Below are 15079 nucleotides of genomic sequence, written 5' to 3'. Positions count from 1 at the left end.
TGCTCCTGCTTGGCCTCCTGTCCTCCCCCAATCCACAGCCCAGCCGTACATGCCGCATGCAGCCCCTGCCAGAGACTCACTGAGCCAAGCGGGACACGCTCCCTGAGGCGGCTCTGCAATGCCCCCACAGCGCAGGGCTTTGGCATTGCTGGGGGAGGGAGGGTCTGATCTGCTCCCCAGCACAAAACCCTAACCCCCCGCAAGTATGTGACCACCCCCACCCCAGCACCCTCGCACCCTGAGCCAGCGATGCGGCCAGGCAGGCAGGCTGCAGGCGCCACTTACTCGAGGCTGGTCAGGCTCGTGTTGGAGTGTAGTGCTTGGGCCAGCGCCTTGGCTGCCTTCGACTGGATGAAGTTCCACTGCAGGCTGTGCAAAGAGAGTGGGCGGTGAAGGGTGACCACTGGGGGGCGGGGCGGGACTCTGCAAATGGGGAGAGGCCCCCCGGCCAAGGGGAATGGACCCTTCTCATTGGGGGACCAGCCACAAGAGGGGATAGCTCTCCGCAGGCTGTTGTGGAGTAGCTGCATCCCACCCAATGAAAGCCCCCCTGGGTTTGTACCGAACACAATAGCCTTCTGCACATCCTGCCCGTAACTGTCACTTATCAGCCTTGGGCACTGCTGAACAGCTGCTGCCTTTGAACTCAGAAGTAGCGGCATCGTGGTGGCAGGTGAAAGGCTGTGATCTCCAGGGAGATCTCCAGGGTTTAATTCTGTAAACCTGCATATCTGAGGCTTCCAAACACCACTATGCAAATCCATCCATCACACTACAGTGCACAATCCATCGGTAACGTAGTAGCTTTGATTAATCAGACATTAATAAAAGGGCCTGAAGAATTGGGGCACGTATGGCTTTTCAGCCTTAAAAAATGACATGGTTGAAGGGCTGGTGAAAGTTGCCAGCCTGACAGTGCTGGAGAGAGAGGATGGGCTCCAGGCGAGAGAGGGGTTCAGCGCCTAGGGCCCATTCAACCTTTTGCATCTGCAAAGGTTGCCAGCGGTGGGAGGGGTCTGGGACGTCGACTCCAATTCACCACCAACCATCCCACGGGCCATTGAAAAGTCATCATACAGTAGCCAGGTGGGGAGGTAATATCTTTCAATGGACCAACTTCTGTTGGTGAAATAGACGAGCTTTTGAGCTCCACAGAGCTCCTCTTCAGGTCTGGTAAAGGCAATCACAGGCCAGGTGTATGCTACAAACTTACATCGGTATAACTACGTTGCTCGGGGGTGTAAAAAATCCACACCCTGTATATCCACATCCCTGAGCAAGGCAGTTATATCAACCTAAACCCTAGTGCAGACAGCACTAAGCTGGCAGGAGAGCTTCTCCAGTCAGCCTAGTGACCGCCTCTCGGGGAGGTGGATTAACTATGCCAACGGCAGAAGCTCTTCGGTCGGCATAGTAGCATCTTCACTGAAGCGCTAGAGCGGGACCAGTGCAGTGTTTTAAGTGTAGACCTGCCCAGCATGTCAAAGCTAAAGACAAGGTGGAACAGATTGTTCAGCGTAAGTTATTCCAAAAGACCATTCAAGGCAAACCAGCCCGTTAACACCTCTGCGGTCACAGGACAAAAAGGGGGGGCTACTGGGTTACACCTTATTGTAATAAATCATAAATCCAATGTCTTTATTAAGACTATGATTTTTTAAGTGTCTAGCAAAGATATGATAAGCTCCCAAGCCTGTCTTTCGAAGGTGATGTACAGGTTGCCTTTGAGGACGAGGCCTGAGAGGTCACCTATGGAGTGATCATTTTGTGGGAAAGTTTGTGCCCACAAGTGAGGGAATGTTTCTGTCTTTATAGTTTTTCTGTGTGAGTTCATCTGAGAGTGGAATGATTGTCTGGTATCACCCACATAGTTGTTATTGGAGCATTCAGTGCGCTGGATGAGGTGCACCACTTGCTATGATAGGCATGTGTAGGACCCATGGATCTTGAAAGGTGTGTTGTGGGGGGTATTGCTCATGGCAGCAGTGGAGATATGGCTGCAGGTTTTGCATCTGAACATAAGAACAGTCAGACTAGGTCAGGCCAGTGGTCCATGTAGCCCACTAGCCTGTCTTCTGACAGTGGCCAGTGCCAGATGCTCCAGAGGGAAAGAACAGAACAGAGCAATTATCAAGTGATCCATCCCCTGTTGTCCAATCCCAGCTTCTGGTGGTTAGAGGCTTAGGGACAGCCAGAGCATGGGGTTGCGTCCCTTACCATCTTTGCTAATAACCATTGATGGACCTGTCCTCCATGAGCTTATCTAATTTTTATTTGAACCCATTTATACTTTTTGCCTTCACAACAACCCCTGGCGATGAGTTCCATAGGTTGACTGTGCATCATGTGAAGAACTTCCTTTGGTTTTTTTAAACCTATTGCCTATTCATTTCATTGGGTGACCCCTGGTTTTTGTGATATATGAAGGGGTAAAATAACACTTTCTTATTCAATTTCTCCACCCTGGTCATGATTTTATAGACCTCTAGAATATTCCCCGTTAGTCATCTCTTTTCTAAACTGAACAGTTCCAGTCTTTTTAACCTCTCCTCATATGGAAGCAGTTCCATCCCCCTAATCATTTTTATTGATCTTCTCTGTACTTTTTACAATTCTAATATATAGTTTTTGAGACAGGGCAACCAGAACTGCATGCAGTATTCAAGGTGTGGGCGTACCAGGGATTTATATAGTAGCATTATATTTACTGTCTTATTAGCTATCCCTTCCCTAATGGTTCCTAACAATCTTTTAGCTTTTTTGACTTCTGCTGCACATTGAGCAGATGTTTTTGGAGAACTATCCACAATGATTCCAAGATTGTTCTTGAGGGGTAACAGCTAATTTAGACCCCATTATTTTGTATGTATAGTTGGAATTATGTTGTCCAATGTGCATTACTTTGCATTTATCAGCATTGAATTACATCTGCCATTTTGTTGCCCAGTCACCCAGTTTTGTGAGATCCCTTTGTAACTCTTCGCAGTCTGCTTCGGACTTAGCTATCCTGAGTAATTTTGTATCATCTGCAAATGTTGCCACCTCAGTGTTTACCCCTTTCTCCAGATCATTTATGAATATGTTGAACAGCACTGGCTGCAGTAGAGATCCTTGGGGGACCCCACTATTTATCTCTCTCCACTGCGAAAACTGACAATTTCATAGAATCATAGAAGATTAGGGTAGAAAGAGACCTCAGGAGGTCATCTAGTCCAACCCCCTGCTCAAAGCAGGACCAACACCAACTAAATCATCCCAGGCCTTAAAAACCTCTAAGGATGGAGATTCCACCACCTCCCTAGGTAACCCGTTCCAGTGCTTCACCACCCTCCTAGTGAAACAGTGTTTCCTAATATCCAACCTAGACCTTCCCCACTGCAACTTGAGACCATTACTCCTTGTTCTGTCATCTGCCAGCACTGAGAACAGCCGAGCTCCATCCTCTTTGGAACCCGCCTCCAGGTAGTTGAAGGCTGCTATCAAATCCCCCCTCACTCTTCTCTTCTGCAGACTAAATAAACCCAGTTCCCTCAGCCTCTCCTCATAAATCAAGTGCCCCAGCCCCCTAATAATTTTTGTTGTCCTCTGCTGGACTCTCTCCAATTTGTCCACATCCTTTCTGTAGTGGGGGGCCCCAAAACTGAATTCAATACTCCAGATGTGGTCTCACCCATGCCTAATAGAGGGGAATAATCATTTCCCTCGATCTGCTGGCAATGCTCCTACAAACGCAGCCCAATATGCCATTAGCCTTCTTGGCAACAAGGGCACATTGTTGACTCATATCCAGCTTCTTGTCCACTATAACCTCCAGGTCCTTCTCTGTAGAACTGCCACTTAGCCAGTCGGTCCCCAGCCTGTAGCAGTGAATGGGATTCTTCCGTTCTAAGTTCAAGACTCTGCACTTGTCTTGTTGAAACTCATCAGATTTCTTTTGGCCCAATCCTCCAATTTGTCTAGGTCACTATGGATCTTATCCCTACCCTCCAGCGTATCTACCTCTCCCCCTACAACTTAGTGTCAACCGTGAACTTGCTGAGGGTGCAATACATCCCATCATCCAGATCATTAATGAAGATGTTGAACAAAACCAGCCCCAGGACCGACCCCTGGGGCACTCTGCTTGATACCAGCTGCCAACCTGACATCAATCTGTTGATCACTACCTGTTGAGCCCGACGATCTAGCCAACTTTCTATCCACCTTATAGTCCATTCATCCAATCCATACTTCTTTAACTTGCTGGCAAGAATACTGTGGGAGACCATATCAAAAGCTTTGGTAAAGTCAAGGAATATCACATCCACTGCTTTCCCCATATCCACAGAGCCAGCTATCTCATCATAGAAGGCAATCAGGTTGGTCAGGCATGACTTGTCCTTGGTGAATCCATGTTGACTGTTCCTGAACACCAATTTATTCCTACCCTTTGTTTCTCATCTTTTAACCAGTTAGTGATCCACGAGGGACCTTGTCAGAGGTTTTCTGAAAGTCCAAGTACACTATATCCATTGGCTCACCCTTGTCCACATGCTTGTTGACACTCTCAAACAATTCCAATAGATGGGAGATTATGTCTCACCATTTACAAAAGCTATGTTGCTCTTCCCCAATATATTGTGTTTATCTATGTGTCTGATCATTCTGTTCTTTACTATAGTTCCAACAAATTTGCCTGGAAATGAAGTTAGGTTTATCAGCTTATTGCCAGGATCGCCTCTGGAGCCTTTTTTAAAAATTGGCATCACTTTAGCTGTCCTCCAGTCACCTGGTACAGAGGCTGATTTAAGCGATAGGTTACATATCACAGTTGTTAGTTCTGCAATTTCATATCTGAGTTCCTTCAGAACTCTTGGGTAATACCATCTGGTCCTGGAGACTTATTACAGTTTAACTGAGCCACTTGTTCCGAAACCTCCTCTAATGACACCTCAATCTGGGACAGTTCCTCAGATTTGTCACCTGAAAAGAATGGTGGGAATCTCCCTCACATCCTCTGAAGTGAAGACTGATGCAAAGAATTCATTTAGCTTCTCCGCAATGGCCTCATCTCCCTTAAGTGCTCCAGTTGCACTTAGATCATCCAGGGGCCACTCTGATTGTTTGGCTTCCTACTTCTAATGCACTCCATTTTTTTGCTATTAGTTTTTGTGTCTTTTCCTAGCTGATGTTCAAACTCTTTTTTGGCCTGCCTAATTATGCTTTTACACTTGACTTGTCAGAGTTTATTCTCCTTTCTATTTTCCCCAGTAGGATTTTACTTCCAATGTTTAAAGGGTGTCTTTTTGTCTGTTACCATCTCTTACTCTGTTGTTCAGCTATGGGGGCATTTTTGGGCCTATTTTTATTTATTTATTTGGGGTATACATTTAGTTTGAGCCTCCATTATGGTGTTTTTCAAAAGTTTCCATGCAGTTTGTAGGCATTTCATTCTTTTGACTGTTCCTTTTCATTTCCATTTAACTAGCTCCCTTGTTTTTGTAATTTCCCTTTTTGAAGTTAAATGCTACTGTGGAGGGTTTCTTTGGTGTTTTCCCCCCTACAAGAATGTAAAATGTAATTACATTACGGTTGCTATTACTGAACAGCTCAGCTCTATTCACCTCTTGGACCAGATCCCGTGCTCCATTTAGGACTAAAACAAGAAGTGCCTCCCCCCTTGTGGGTTCCAGGACTAGCTGCTCCAGGAAGCAGTCATTAATGGATTTATGGTTCATTGCAACAATCTGTAACCCAGTAACCCCCCGTTTTTGTCATATGATTGCAACGGTGTTAACGGGCCACTTCGCTTCTGAATGGTCTCTTAGAATACAGGGTAACTCTTTTTGCTAAACTATCTGTTCCACCTTGTATTTGGCTCTGAGTACCTTACCCAGCCCTGAAGAAGAGTTATGTGTAGCTTGAAGGCTTGTCACTCTCGCCAACAGAAACTGGTCCAATGAAAGATATGACCTCCTCCACCCTGACTCTCTCATATCCTGGGACCAACAAGGCAAAATCATAAAGTAACAGCTTTCAGTCTCTACCGGCCTGGGCTGGATCTGAACCAGTCAGCCAGATGCAGCCTGTACAGTGCTGCCCATGACGATGCCATTGAGCATGGAATCACGCCCCCCCCCCCCCCCCGTCCACTTAGCTGGGCTGTGCTGAGAGGGACTGAGGCCCATAGTTGCAGGCTGTTCACTCACTGCAGGGACATAGCCGCTAAAGAGAAGGAACCAAAAATCAGGGCCAAGGTGAAACTCACTGCAGGGACACGAGCGTCTGGTTCTCTCTCATCGCCAGTGCAATAGCCTTGACACCTTCATCATACAACAGATTCGCCGCTAGGCTAGAGGCAAAGTACAGAGAAATGAGTTAAACACAGTGTGATGCATTACACCTGCCTCTGGTGGGTTGAAGTGCAGTGAGACAAGTGCAAAGGGGGCAGGGGAGGGAAGAGACAATAGGATGACATTAAAAGGCAATTAATGGGAAACAGATAAAAGGAAATACACATGGTTTTTACACTGCAATAGGTGATTAATCTGTGGAACTCACTGCTGCAGGACATGGAGGCAAATAGCTTCAAGGTTTCAAAATGGAACTAAACATTTTTAGGAACAAGAAGAGTGTCTGCACTGGTACTAGTCAGGATAATATTGCAAGGGCTTGCTCCATCCTCATAATTCAGGGCATCTGCTGCAGTAAGGAAGATGCTACCCCTTCTTCCCCCACCCCCAGTGGCAGGATATTTCACACTGGCTTATGTCTTCTTCTCAAGCACCCACTTGTAACTTCACTAGATGAATCGCTGTCTTATCTGCCGAGGCAAAGTACTCCTGAGGGATCAGTCAGGTCCACTCTGGGTATTCTACATTCTGCTTTCCACAGAACTCCAAGTTACAAAATGGTTAAGCCAAGCACAAGTTCTTTCGGTCTGCTTACATACTTGAACCACAGGGTCATCAGGCCAGATCATGCCTAGTGAGAAACCCCAGGAGCTTAAACTAACAGAGCTCCTGGAGTATCGTGTGAGTGGGGATTGCCACTGGAAAACCCCCACCCTCCCCCATGCTCCCCAGCCTCCTGCCCCTCATGGTCTTCTCACCTGTGTTTGGGCCCAAACAAACCCTCCAGGAGGACCTGCCAGGGCAGACCTGGAGTCTGCAGAAGCTGATGCTGGCCCTGGGGGGATGGTGCTGTGGAGAGCAGCTGTCTTGCCCTGACTCCTCCCCACCCAAGTACAGCCCCCCAAAAGCAGCGGACAAGCAGCCATGCAGCGTGCAGATGGAGGAATGTCTGCAGAGCTGGAGGGAGGCAGGAGGATGCTGGTTTGGGGCAAATCCCTTCCCTCAAAGGGAAAACAACGGAGGTGATGATATGGCTCCAGAGATTGGACCTAGAAAGGGCCAATCCACCCCACCCCTGATGAGCCATCACAGCGCTGCTCCTTGTCATGCCTTCTCCTTGGCCAAACTCACCTGATCCCCAGCCTGAGTGTTCCCCATTGCCCCAAGGACGCACCCTTGGCCACAGGTATTCCACAGCCACGTACCAACCTGTCCTCCCGCACAAGAGCAGCTCCCCTGCACCTGCCTGAGGGCAGTACAGCTGCCGAGCACACAGCGTAAGCTGGGGCAGAGGATTTGGACTTCGAAAGCAGGCTGACTTACTCTAGGTTCCTCAGTGTGTGGTTAGCGCGCAGAGCGTTGGCTATCTCCGGCGCCCCCTCTTGGCCAATGGAATTCTCCCGAAGGCTAGGAAAAGACAAGAGGTCACTGGGATTCCCTCCTTCCAGGGCAAGGAGTGGGAACAGCTCCGGACATTTCTCATTCTCTTCCGGGCACTCTTTGTATTTTAGGGCGAACAAGACAAACCAACTGGGCCGGCAGGGGGCGGTAGCCTCTAGGCGAGGGCTCTCCGGGGCAGATAGGGGAGGGCGAGGCCGCCTGGCACGTGCAGGTGAACATTCGATGCATGAGCAGCTGCTGCAGTCACACACATGTCTCAGGCCCTGAACAATGCCCCTCGCTCTCCCTTCACCCAACACACAGCCTCCCTACGCCAGGCCCTGCTCTTTGTAGGCTGGCAAAAATCCCTGTTAGGGGAGGGAGCAAAAAACCAGATTGGAATGATCAGCGATGAACATCTAGCCCAGCCCAGGTTTTCCTCTTGCACTGCTCCCGTGGCCCTCCCCAGGTCACGTGGCTGCTCCCCCCTGGTTATTGCCTGCTCCCCAAGTCAGAGGGGGTTAGAATTTCCATCTCACTTTGGGAATGACTCACAGACTCCCTGCCCCCAGCAGGGACGCAGCGAGTTACTCCAGTGCCATTGATTTATCCTCTAGGCGGGGAGCAGCCGCAAAGGAGCAGCTGAGTTTGGGCTGGGCTATTCAGCAGAAGGATATTTTCATTTTTCCCCACCTCCACCGAATATACACCATACTCATTGCCTCAGGGTTTCTGCTGGGCACAGAGATTGCGCAGCACAGGGCCAGATGTTTCCTGTATCTGCGTGGGGCTACAAAGCGGTGGTGGGAAGGATGCAGGGAGTGGGCAGAGTCCCTGGAGAGTAATGAAAGCAGGCTCAGAGGTGCTGTACCCCGTAAAGGGGAAGTGGCTGAGTGGGATGGGGCATGGCCAGGGGTAACAATCGCTGCGTCTCCAAAACAGGAGCCATGGTACCTGCACCAATTTGTGCTCCCCAGTGCCGCTCTGGGATCTCTGCCGATCTTGCAGACAAAACCCCTCCAGCAACTGCTGCTTGGGCAGTATCCTTCAACAGGAAGCTGCAGTGCAGCTCTGCCTTTCAATGCCACAGTAGTCCCCATAAAGGTGTTTAGCACATCTGTTGCGGGACCCAAGTGGCCTGAAATATTCTGGAGAACACCCAAGTGCCAAAGCCATCAGGAGCAGTCTGCAAAGGCTCTCAGCATTGGTTCACTTCTGCTAGAACTTTTCATTCCTTCTCATTTTGTTTGTATTCTTGTAATTTAAAATGGAATGCTTTGTAAAAAACTCTGGTAATGGCCTTTGTATTCAGTGGAAGCAATCAGCCACGCCTGCTAGGAACGGACCTGGGAACAATGCACCAGGGGAAAAACGGCAGCATTTCTGGTATTTGTAATCTACTGGAAGAGGCTTAGTGGGTCTTCATCTGTTATTAAGCAGCCCCTGCAGGCCTTACTGTCCTTTTATGGTAATATCAGTGAACAATTTTAAAGATTTGTGTCTCCATTGGTGTCTGATCTGTGCAGGACAATCTACCTTAGAAAAAGCACCTTTGTGATTTAGCCTATTTCATTTGTTTCTGTAAGCAGGGGAGAAATGCATTGTGATCAGTTATATACAACATCGCAGCAGGAAATAAATATCCCAGGTTTCAGTCTGGCACATTGTACTTTCTAAATGTAACAATAGAAACATGTAATTTCACTTCGGACGTTTGCCCCTGTTGCTTGCAGTGCTCACAGATGTTTTACTTCAAACTTTCAGAGTTTGGCAACACAGTCCAGTGCTCCTTGTTGGAGATTCTGAAAAAACTCCCACCCTAATTTTGTTAAATCTCTCTCTCTCTCTCTTTTGTAAGTGAGTTTAGCATTGGACTGACAGCCTGTATTTATCCCTAGAACAGGAGCAGGGCAAGTGCCCCACCTATCCCTGCTACCAATGTGCATCACCTCTGAGCCACCCCCTGCAGGTGTTCATGCCCTGCAGAAACTAGGGGGTTCATTAGCACCAATAGTGGCCCTGGTTTCTGTCTACTCTTCATAGACTCCAAGGCCAGCAGGGACCATTGTGAGCAGCTAGTCCGACCTCCTATGTAACGCAGGCCAGAGAACAGCCCCAAATAATGCCTAGAGCAGAGCTCTTAGACAAACATCCAATGAAATGGACTAAGACCCAGCAAACGTATTTCCCTGACTAGCCATCAGGGAGCAGGCTGGGCTGGACTGGAACTGACCTACAGATGGAAGCTACTAAATCATCCCCAGTCCCCTGAGCTGTCCATCTCCTCAGCTGCACGTGGGTGTTTTGAAAAATGTTAAGTGTATTGGCCAAGGGAGGGTTACTGTACGACTGGGTTTCCCCGGACATCACCTCTCTTTTGATCCTCCACCCTCTGTCCAGAAGGATTTTTCAAATCAGAGGCAACGTCTGGGAGTTTTCAAGCAGATGTTGCAGCTCAGAAAGGGCTGGATCCACGTCCAATTGGTCCCTTCCTTGCAACTGCAGCTGATTGGTCCCTTCCCTGTAGCAGGAGCTGCCAGATCCCACCCACCCAGGCCCCAGATCCCAGCCCTGGGGTGGGGGAGAACCCCGCAGGGAGGCACTGATGGACAGGCTGGCGCTGTGTCCTGGGTCTGCACCAGCCACCCTGCCACCATGACAGGGAGCGACAGTGCCCCCCCACCTCAAGAGTGAGGCCACAGGTACCCCCTCCAAAAAACCCCAAATACTCCCTTTCCAGCACCCCCTAAATGCCTTCTCCTGTCCAAATAGACATACACCCCTCCAGCACCCCCCAAGTACCTCCTCACAATAGAAAAACACATTCTTCCAGCACCCCGTACCCTCCCCCATCCCAGTACACACACACACCCCCTTCTGGCACCCCCCAAATACCCCCTCCAGCACCCCCCAAATACCCTCTCCTGTCCCAGTACACATACACACACACCCCACTCCGGGACCCCCCAAATACCCCCCATACAGCCCCTCTAGCTCTCCCCCGCACCCGGCAGTGTCCTCTTTTTGGGAACCTGAAATATGGTAACCCTAGGCCAAGGAGACTCCCCCTGCCCTCCCCCCCCACCCCATTTACCTTCTTTGGCTTGCAATGGTTTCGCTGCTAGCAGCAGGATTAGAAAAAGCACAGCTGAGCTGATCCATTTCACAAGGAAAAAAACAAACCGAGTTAGAAGAGAAGCTCAGCTGTATGAAGAGGTGACACCCACCAAATTGGGATCCAGACCAATTAGGTGGGTGCAAACCCGTTGCCCCCCTGGGCCTCCCCTCACCCCCCACCCCCGGAAACTGGTCCCATTCGCCCAGGAGCTGCAGGGTGGGGGGTCGTGCTTCAGTAGCAAGGAACGCATGCTGTAGCTAGTGCAAAAAACAAGATTACTGCCAGAGAGACCTGGAAGGTGCTGCGCCGAATGACACAATTCTTGTGGTGACAACATGGCCAGATGGCCAGCCCGTGTATGTGTTCGCGATCTGAGTGGGGCAGTGTCGGGAAGAGGGGAGAGCTGAGACCAAGACTTACTTGAGGCTGATGAGGCCCCGGTTGGAGCGGAGCGCTCCTATCAGTGCCGTGACCCCCGCGTTACTGATCGAATTGCTCTGGAGGCTGAAACACAAAGAGATACAGCAGAGTGTCACCACAGGAACGACGCAGTGGGCCTTCGTACCAGCCCAGCACTGGATGAGTTCACCTCGTGTGATTAAGAGTGAATTCATCACGGCAAAACGTGCCAGCCTGTTGGAAATCCTGGACAGGTCAGCAAAGCTCGCCAAAGCAAAAGCCCCGCCCCCCCCACCAATGGAGGAGGGGCCACAGAGCCAGCAATCAGCTAAGCAGTGGGGATACCAAAGATAAAGCAGGAGCAGGAGTGAGGGTCACAGGTTCAGAATGAAGCGGCTGAGGACACCAAGCAGAGAGCCCCAGACAATGCCCCCAGCTCCCCAAAGGAGTCCCAAGAGCCAGTGGATGCCACCCAGAGGAGCTCTGCTTGGAGACAGGAGGTAGGTAGAGGCCAAAAAATAGGTGCAGGGCACATGCCTGTCCAGCTTCCTCTTCTGGGACTGACAGACACCCCTCAAGAGACAGCTGGCTAGGAGGCCCCTGGACTGTGTGGGGCCACACATGGGGAGTGCAAAAAAGGAAAAGAGGTGGGGAAAGTTCAGCCAGAGCCCCAGCAGGCAGTCCTGGGAGAGCTGGGAGAGGGGGTGCACCCAGCTGCACTGAAGGGAGGTGTGCGCTGACGTCCCCCTCTTGGCACAGAAGGGGCACGTGCTCCCGGTGAAAGGTGCCAGACTGAGAAGACAAAAGTCTTCCATTTGCCCCCGGGACAGGGACAGTACAGGCAAGAGCAGCAGGCGCGCCCTGCCCCAGTCCTGAGCAGGAAGGAGCACGTCTGTCGGGGCGGAGGGCTGCTTGGTTTCTAAGGCGAGTCAGTCTGCTGCCCCTCTGCTGAGACTCCTAACCAGGGTGGAAAAGTTTTGTGATGGAGCCCATGAGGAAGCAGACAGTGGACAGCAACTCATTTCCCACAGGCCACCAAACCTCTAGCAGGGAAATAACTCTGGGCACAACAGACAAGGGCTGGTTGCAACGGGGAAAGCCAAGGCTCCTTATGCCACCCCCAGTCCTCCTGTCTTCTTTGCTGAATCTTCCTGCTACTACCCTCCTCTGAAGATACCAAGACTTCCTGGGAGATCCCCTGGAACTGATCCCCCAAAAAAATGCACGAGGCCATCACGCCCCTAGCCATTCCCCTCCGCCCTGCAGATCATCAATGGGAAATTTTCCCAAAGAAACCTACCAGCCTCTTCCCCACAAATGCCCCTTCTGCTTTCCACAGACATGAGTTGGGGGAACAGACAAGGATGGGGTAGGAGGCAACCCCAGATCACTCTGGATCACGACTCTGCCCTTGGGAGAGCTGAGCGGTGGAGCATTAACAAGCACACCTTGGCAGCGAAGAACAATGCATCAGGGGTGCTCCAGGCACTTGAGTGGCAGGGGACTTACTCCAGGGTTGTGAGACTGTGATTCACTCTCAGAGCTTCGGCCAAGGCTACGGAGCCAGTGTCCCCCACACAGTTACTGGAGAGGCTGTGAGAAAGGAAAGGGAGATCAGCCATTAGCAGCTGTGAAATTGCAGTCAGAGCCCAGAGGCAGGGGATCCCAATCAGCCTGAGAAAAGCCAGCCCCCACCTTGGCCCCCTAGTGAGGGGGTGGCTTGGTTTCCTCACAGCTGCCAAGTCTCACAATGGGAAAAGTGAGTGTTCCGCAGTGACGTGCCAAGGCCGAGTCCCCAGCAGGCCAGTCACATCCCGGGAAAGGAGGAGCTAGGTGGGCAAGAAGGCCCAGCACTTTAGCAGCAATACGAACACCTCCATCTGGATTCTGCATCTGATCACCCCATCCCAACATAGGACAAAATGACAGTAGAAAACTGACCTGGTAAAGGAACAGCCACAGGCACCAAATACATTTACAATGCAAGCCAGAGCGATGGAGACCTCGCCCATCCACAGAGAACAGCTGTGTCCACTCAAGCTCAAAGATCAATTGCCCATTCAGTGACACTGTGTCCCTGTCAGCCTGTGGCATGTGGTGATCCTATCCCGTACTGGTGGGGTGTGTGGAATGTCTGCTCTGTGAACCCTCGCCCACCTACTCAGGGGAACTTGGGGCGCTTTTCTGATTTATATTGTGCCCATTGCTGCGTTACATGGGTGTGGCTGAGAGATTAAAGTGAATCGATGCTAACCGCTGGCATAAATCAGCAGCTGTTCCTTCTGTACCCTCACCCACTGGCAGGGCAAATGCTATCTGGCTACAGGCCCACATAAGAAAAAGGCGACGCAAATAAACGCCTCTTGCACGGCTTCCTAAATTGTTTCCACACTTGCATCTTGGCAGAATGTCGGAGGAAGTTCATTTCAAAGCTGAAAGCACTCCAAAGACAACACCCTTCTGCCCATCCCTGGGAGATCAGCCCTTTTAAGAGAATCATAGAATATCAGGGTTGGAAAGGACCTAAGGAGGTCATCTTGTCCAACCCCCTGCTCAAAGCAGAACCAATCCCCAATTTTTGCCCCAGATCCCTAAATGGCCCCCTCAAGAATTGAACTCACAACGCTGGGTTTAGCAGGCCAATGCTCAAACCACTGAGCTATCCCTCCCTCCGTAGGGAGGTCCCTCAAGAGGTCATCAAGTCCAGCCCCTTGTGCAGAAGCAGAACCAAGTAAACCTACACCTTCCTGACAGGTGTCTGTCCAACCTGTTCTGAAAAACCTCCAGTGATAGGGTTCCACAACCTCCCTCGGAAGCCTGTTCCAGAGCTTAACTATCCTTATGGCTAGAAAGTTTTTCCTACTATCTAACCTAAATCTCCCTTGCTGCCAATTAAGCCCATTACATCTGGTCCTACCTTCAGTGGACACGGAGAATAGTTGATCACTGGCCTCTTTAGAACAGACCTCATCATATTTGAAGACTGTTATCAGATCCCCCCATAGTTTTCTTTTCTCAAGACTAAACCTTTCCTCATAGGTCAGGGTTTCTAAACCTTGTGGCATTTTTGTTGCTCACCTCTGTACTCTCTCCAATTTGTCCACATCTTTCCTAAAGTGAGGCATCCAGGACTGGACACAGTATCCAGCTGAGGCCTCACCAGTGCTGAGCAGAGTGGGGTAATTACCTCTGTGTCTTATACAAGACATTCCTGGTAATGCTCCTAGAATAATATTAGCCTTCTGCAAATGTATCACTTTGTTTACTCATTCTATTTGTGATCCACTATAACCCCAAGATCCTTTTCAGCACTACTCCCGCCAAGTCAGTTATTCCCCGTTTGGTAGTTCTGCAGTTGATTTTTGCTTCCGAAGTGTAGAACTTTGCACTTGTCATTATTAAATTTCACTTTGTTGATTTCAGACCAATTCTCTGATTTGTCAAGGTTGTTTTGAATTCTAATCCTGGCCTCCAAAGTGCTTGCAACCCCTCTGAGCTTGGTGTCATCTGCAAATTTGATAAGCATCCTCTCCACTCTATCATTAATTTCAATATTGAATAGCACCAGACCCAGGACTGACCCCGGCAGGACCACACTAGATACGCCCTCCCAGTTGCACAGCGAACCACAGATAATTACTCTCTGAGTACCGTCTTTCAACCAGTTGTGCACCCACCTTATAGTAAATTCATTTAGACCGCATTTCCCCTTTTTGTTACGAGACTGTCATGAGGGACTGTACCCAAAAGCCTTACTAAAAATCAGGGTATATCACATCTACTACTTCCCCGCATCCACTAGTCCACGAGTAACCCTATTGAAGGAAATTAGGCTGGTCTGGTATAATTT

At 49.9% G+C, this 15079-nt stretch overlaps 1 protein-coding gene across 4 annotated transcripts in view; it reads right to left on the bottom strand.

Annotated features, from left to right (window-relative positions):
- NLRC3 (NLR family CARD domain containing 3) overlaps positions 1-15079 on the bottom strand; it is a 73613-nt gene that overhangs the window by 8197 nt on the left and 50337 nt on the right. For all 4 annotated transcript variants that reach the window (XM_073362807.1, XM_073362805.1, XM_073362806.1 and 1 more), the window contains 5 exons: positions 12739-12822; positions 11251-11334; positions 7656-7739; positions 6248-6331; positions 286-369 (listed from right to left, as the gene is read on the bottom strand). In XM_073362807.1, coding sequence (XP_073218908.1) covers positions 286-369; positions 6248-6331; positions 7656-7739; positions 11251-11334; positions 12739-12822 — 420 coding nt within the window. The remainder of the gene's footprint in view (positions 1-285; positions 370-6247; positions 6332-7655; positions 7740-11250; positions 11335-12738; positions 12823-15079) is intronic.

This window comes from Lepidochelys kempii, chromosome 10, assembly GCF_965140265.1.
Source record: "Lepidochelys kempii isolate rLepKem1 chromosome 10, rLepKem1.hap2, whole genome shotgun sequence".
Lineage (NCBI taxonomy): Eukaryota > Metazoa > Chordata > Testudines > Cheloniidae > Lepidochelys > Lepidochelys kempii.
This window is presented reverse-complemented; position numbering and strand designations above follow the sequence as displayed.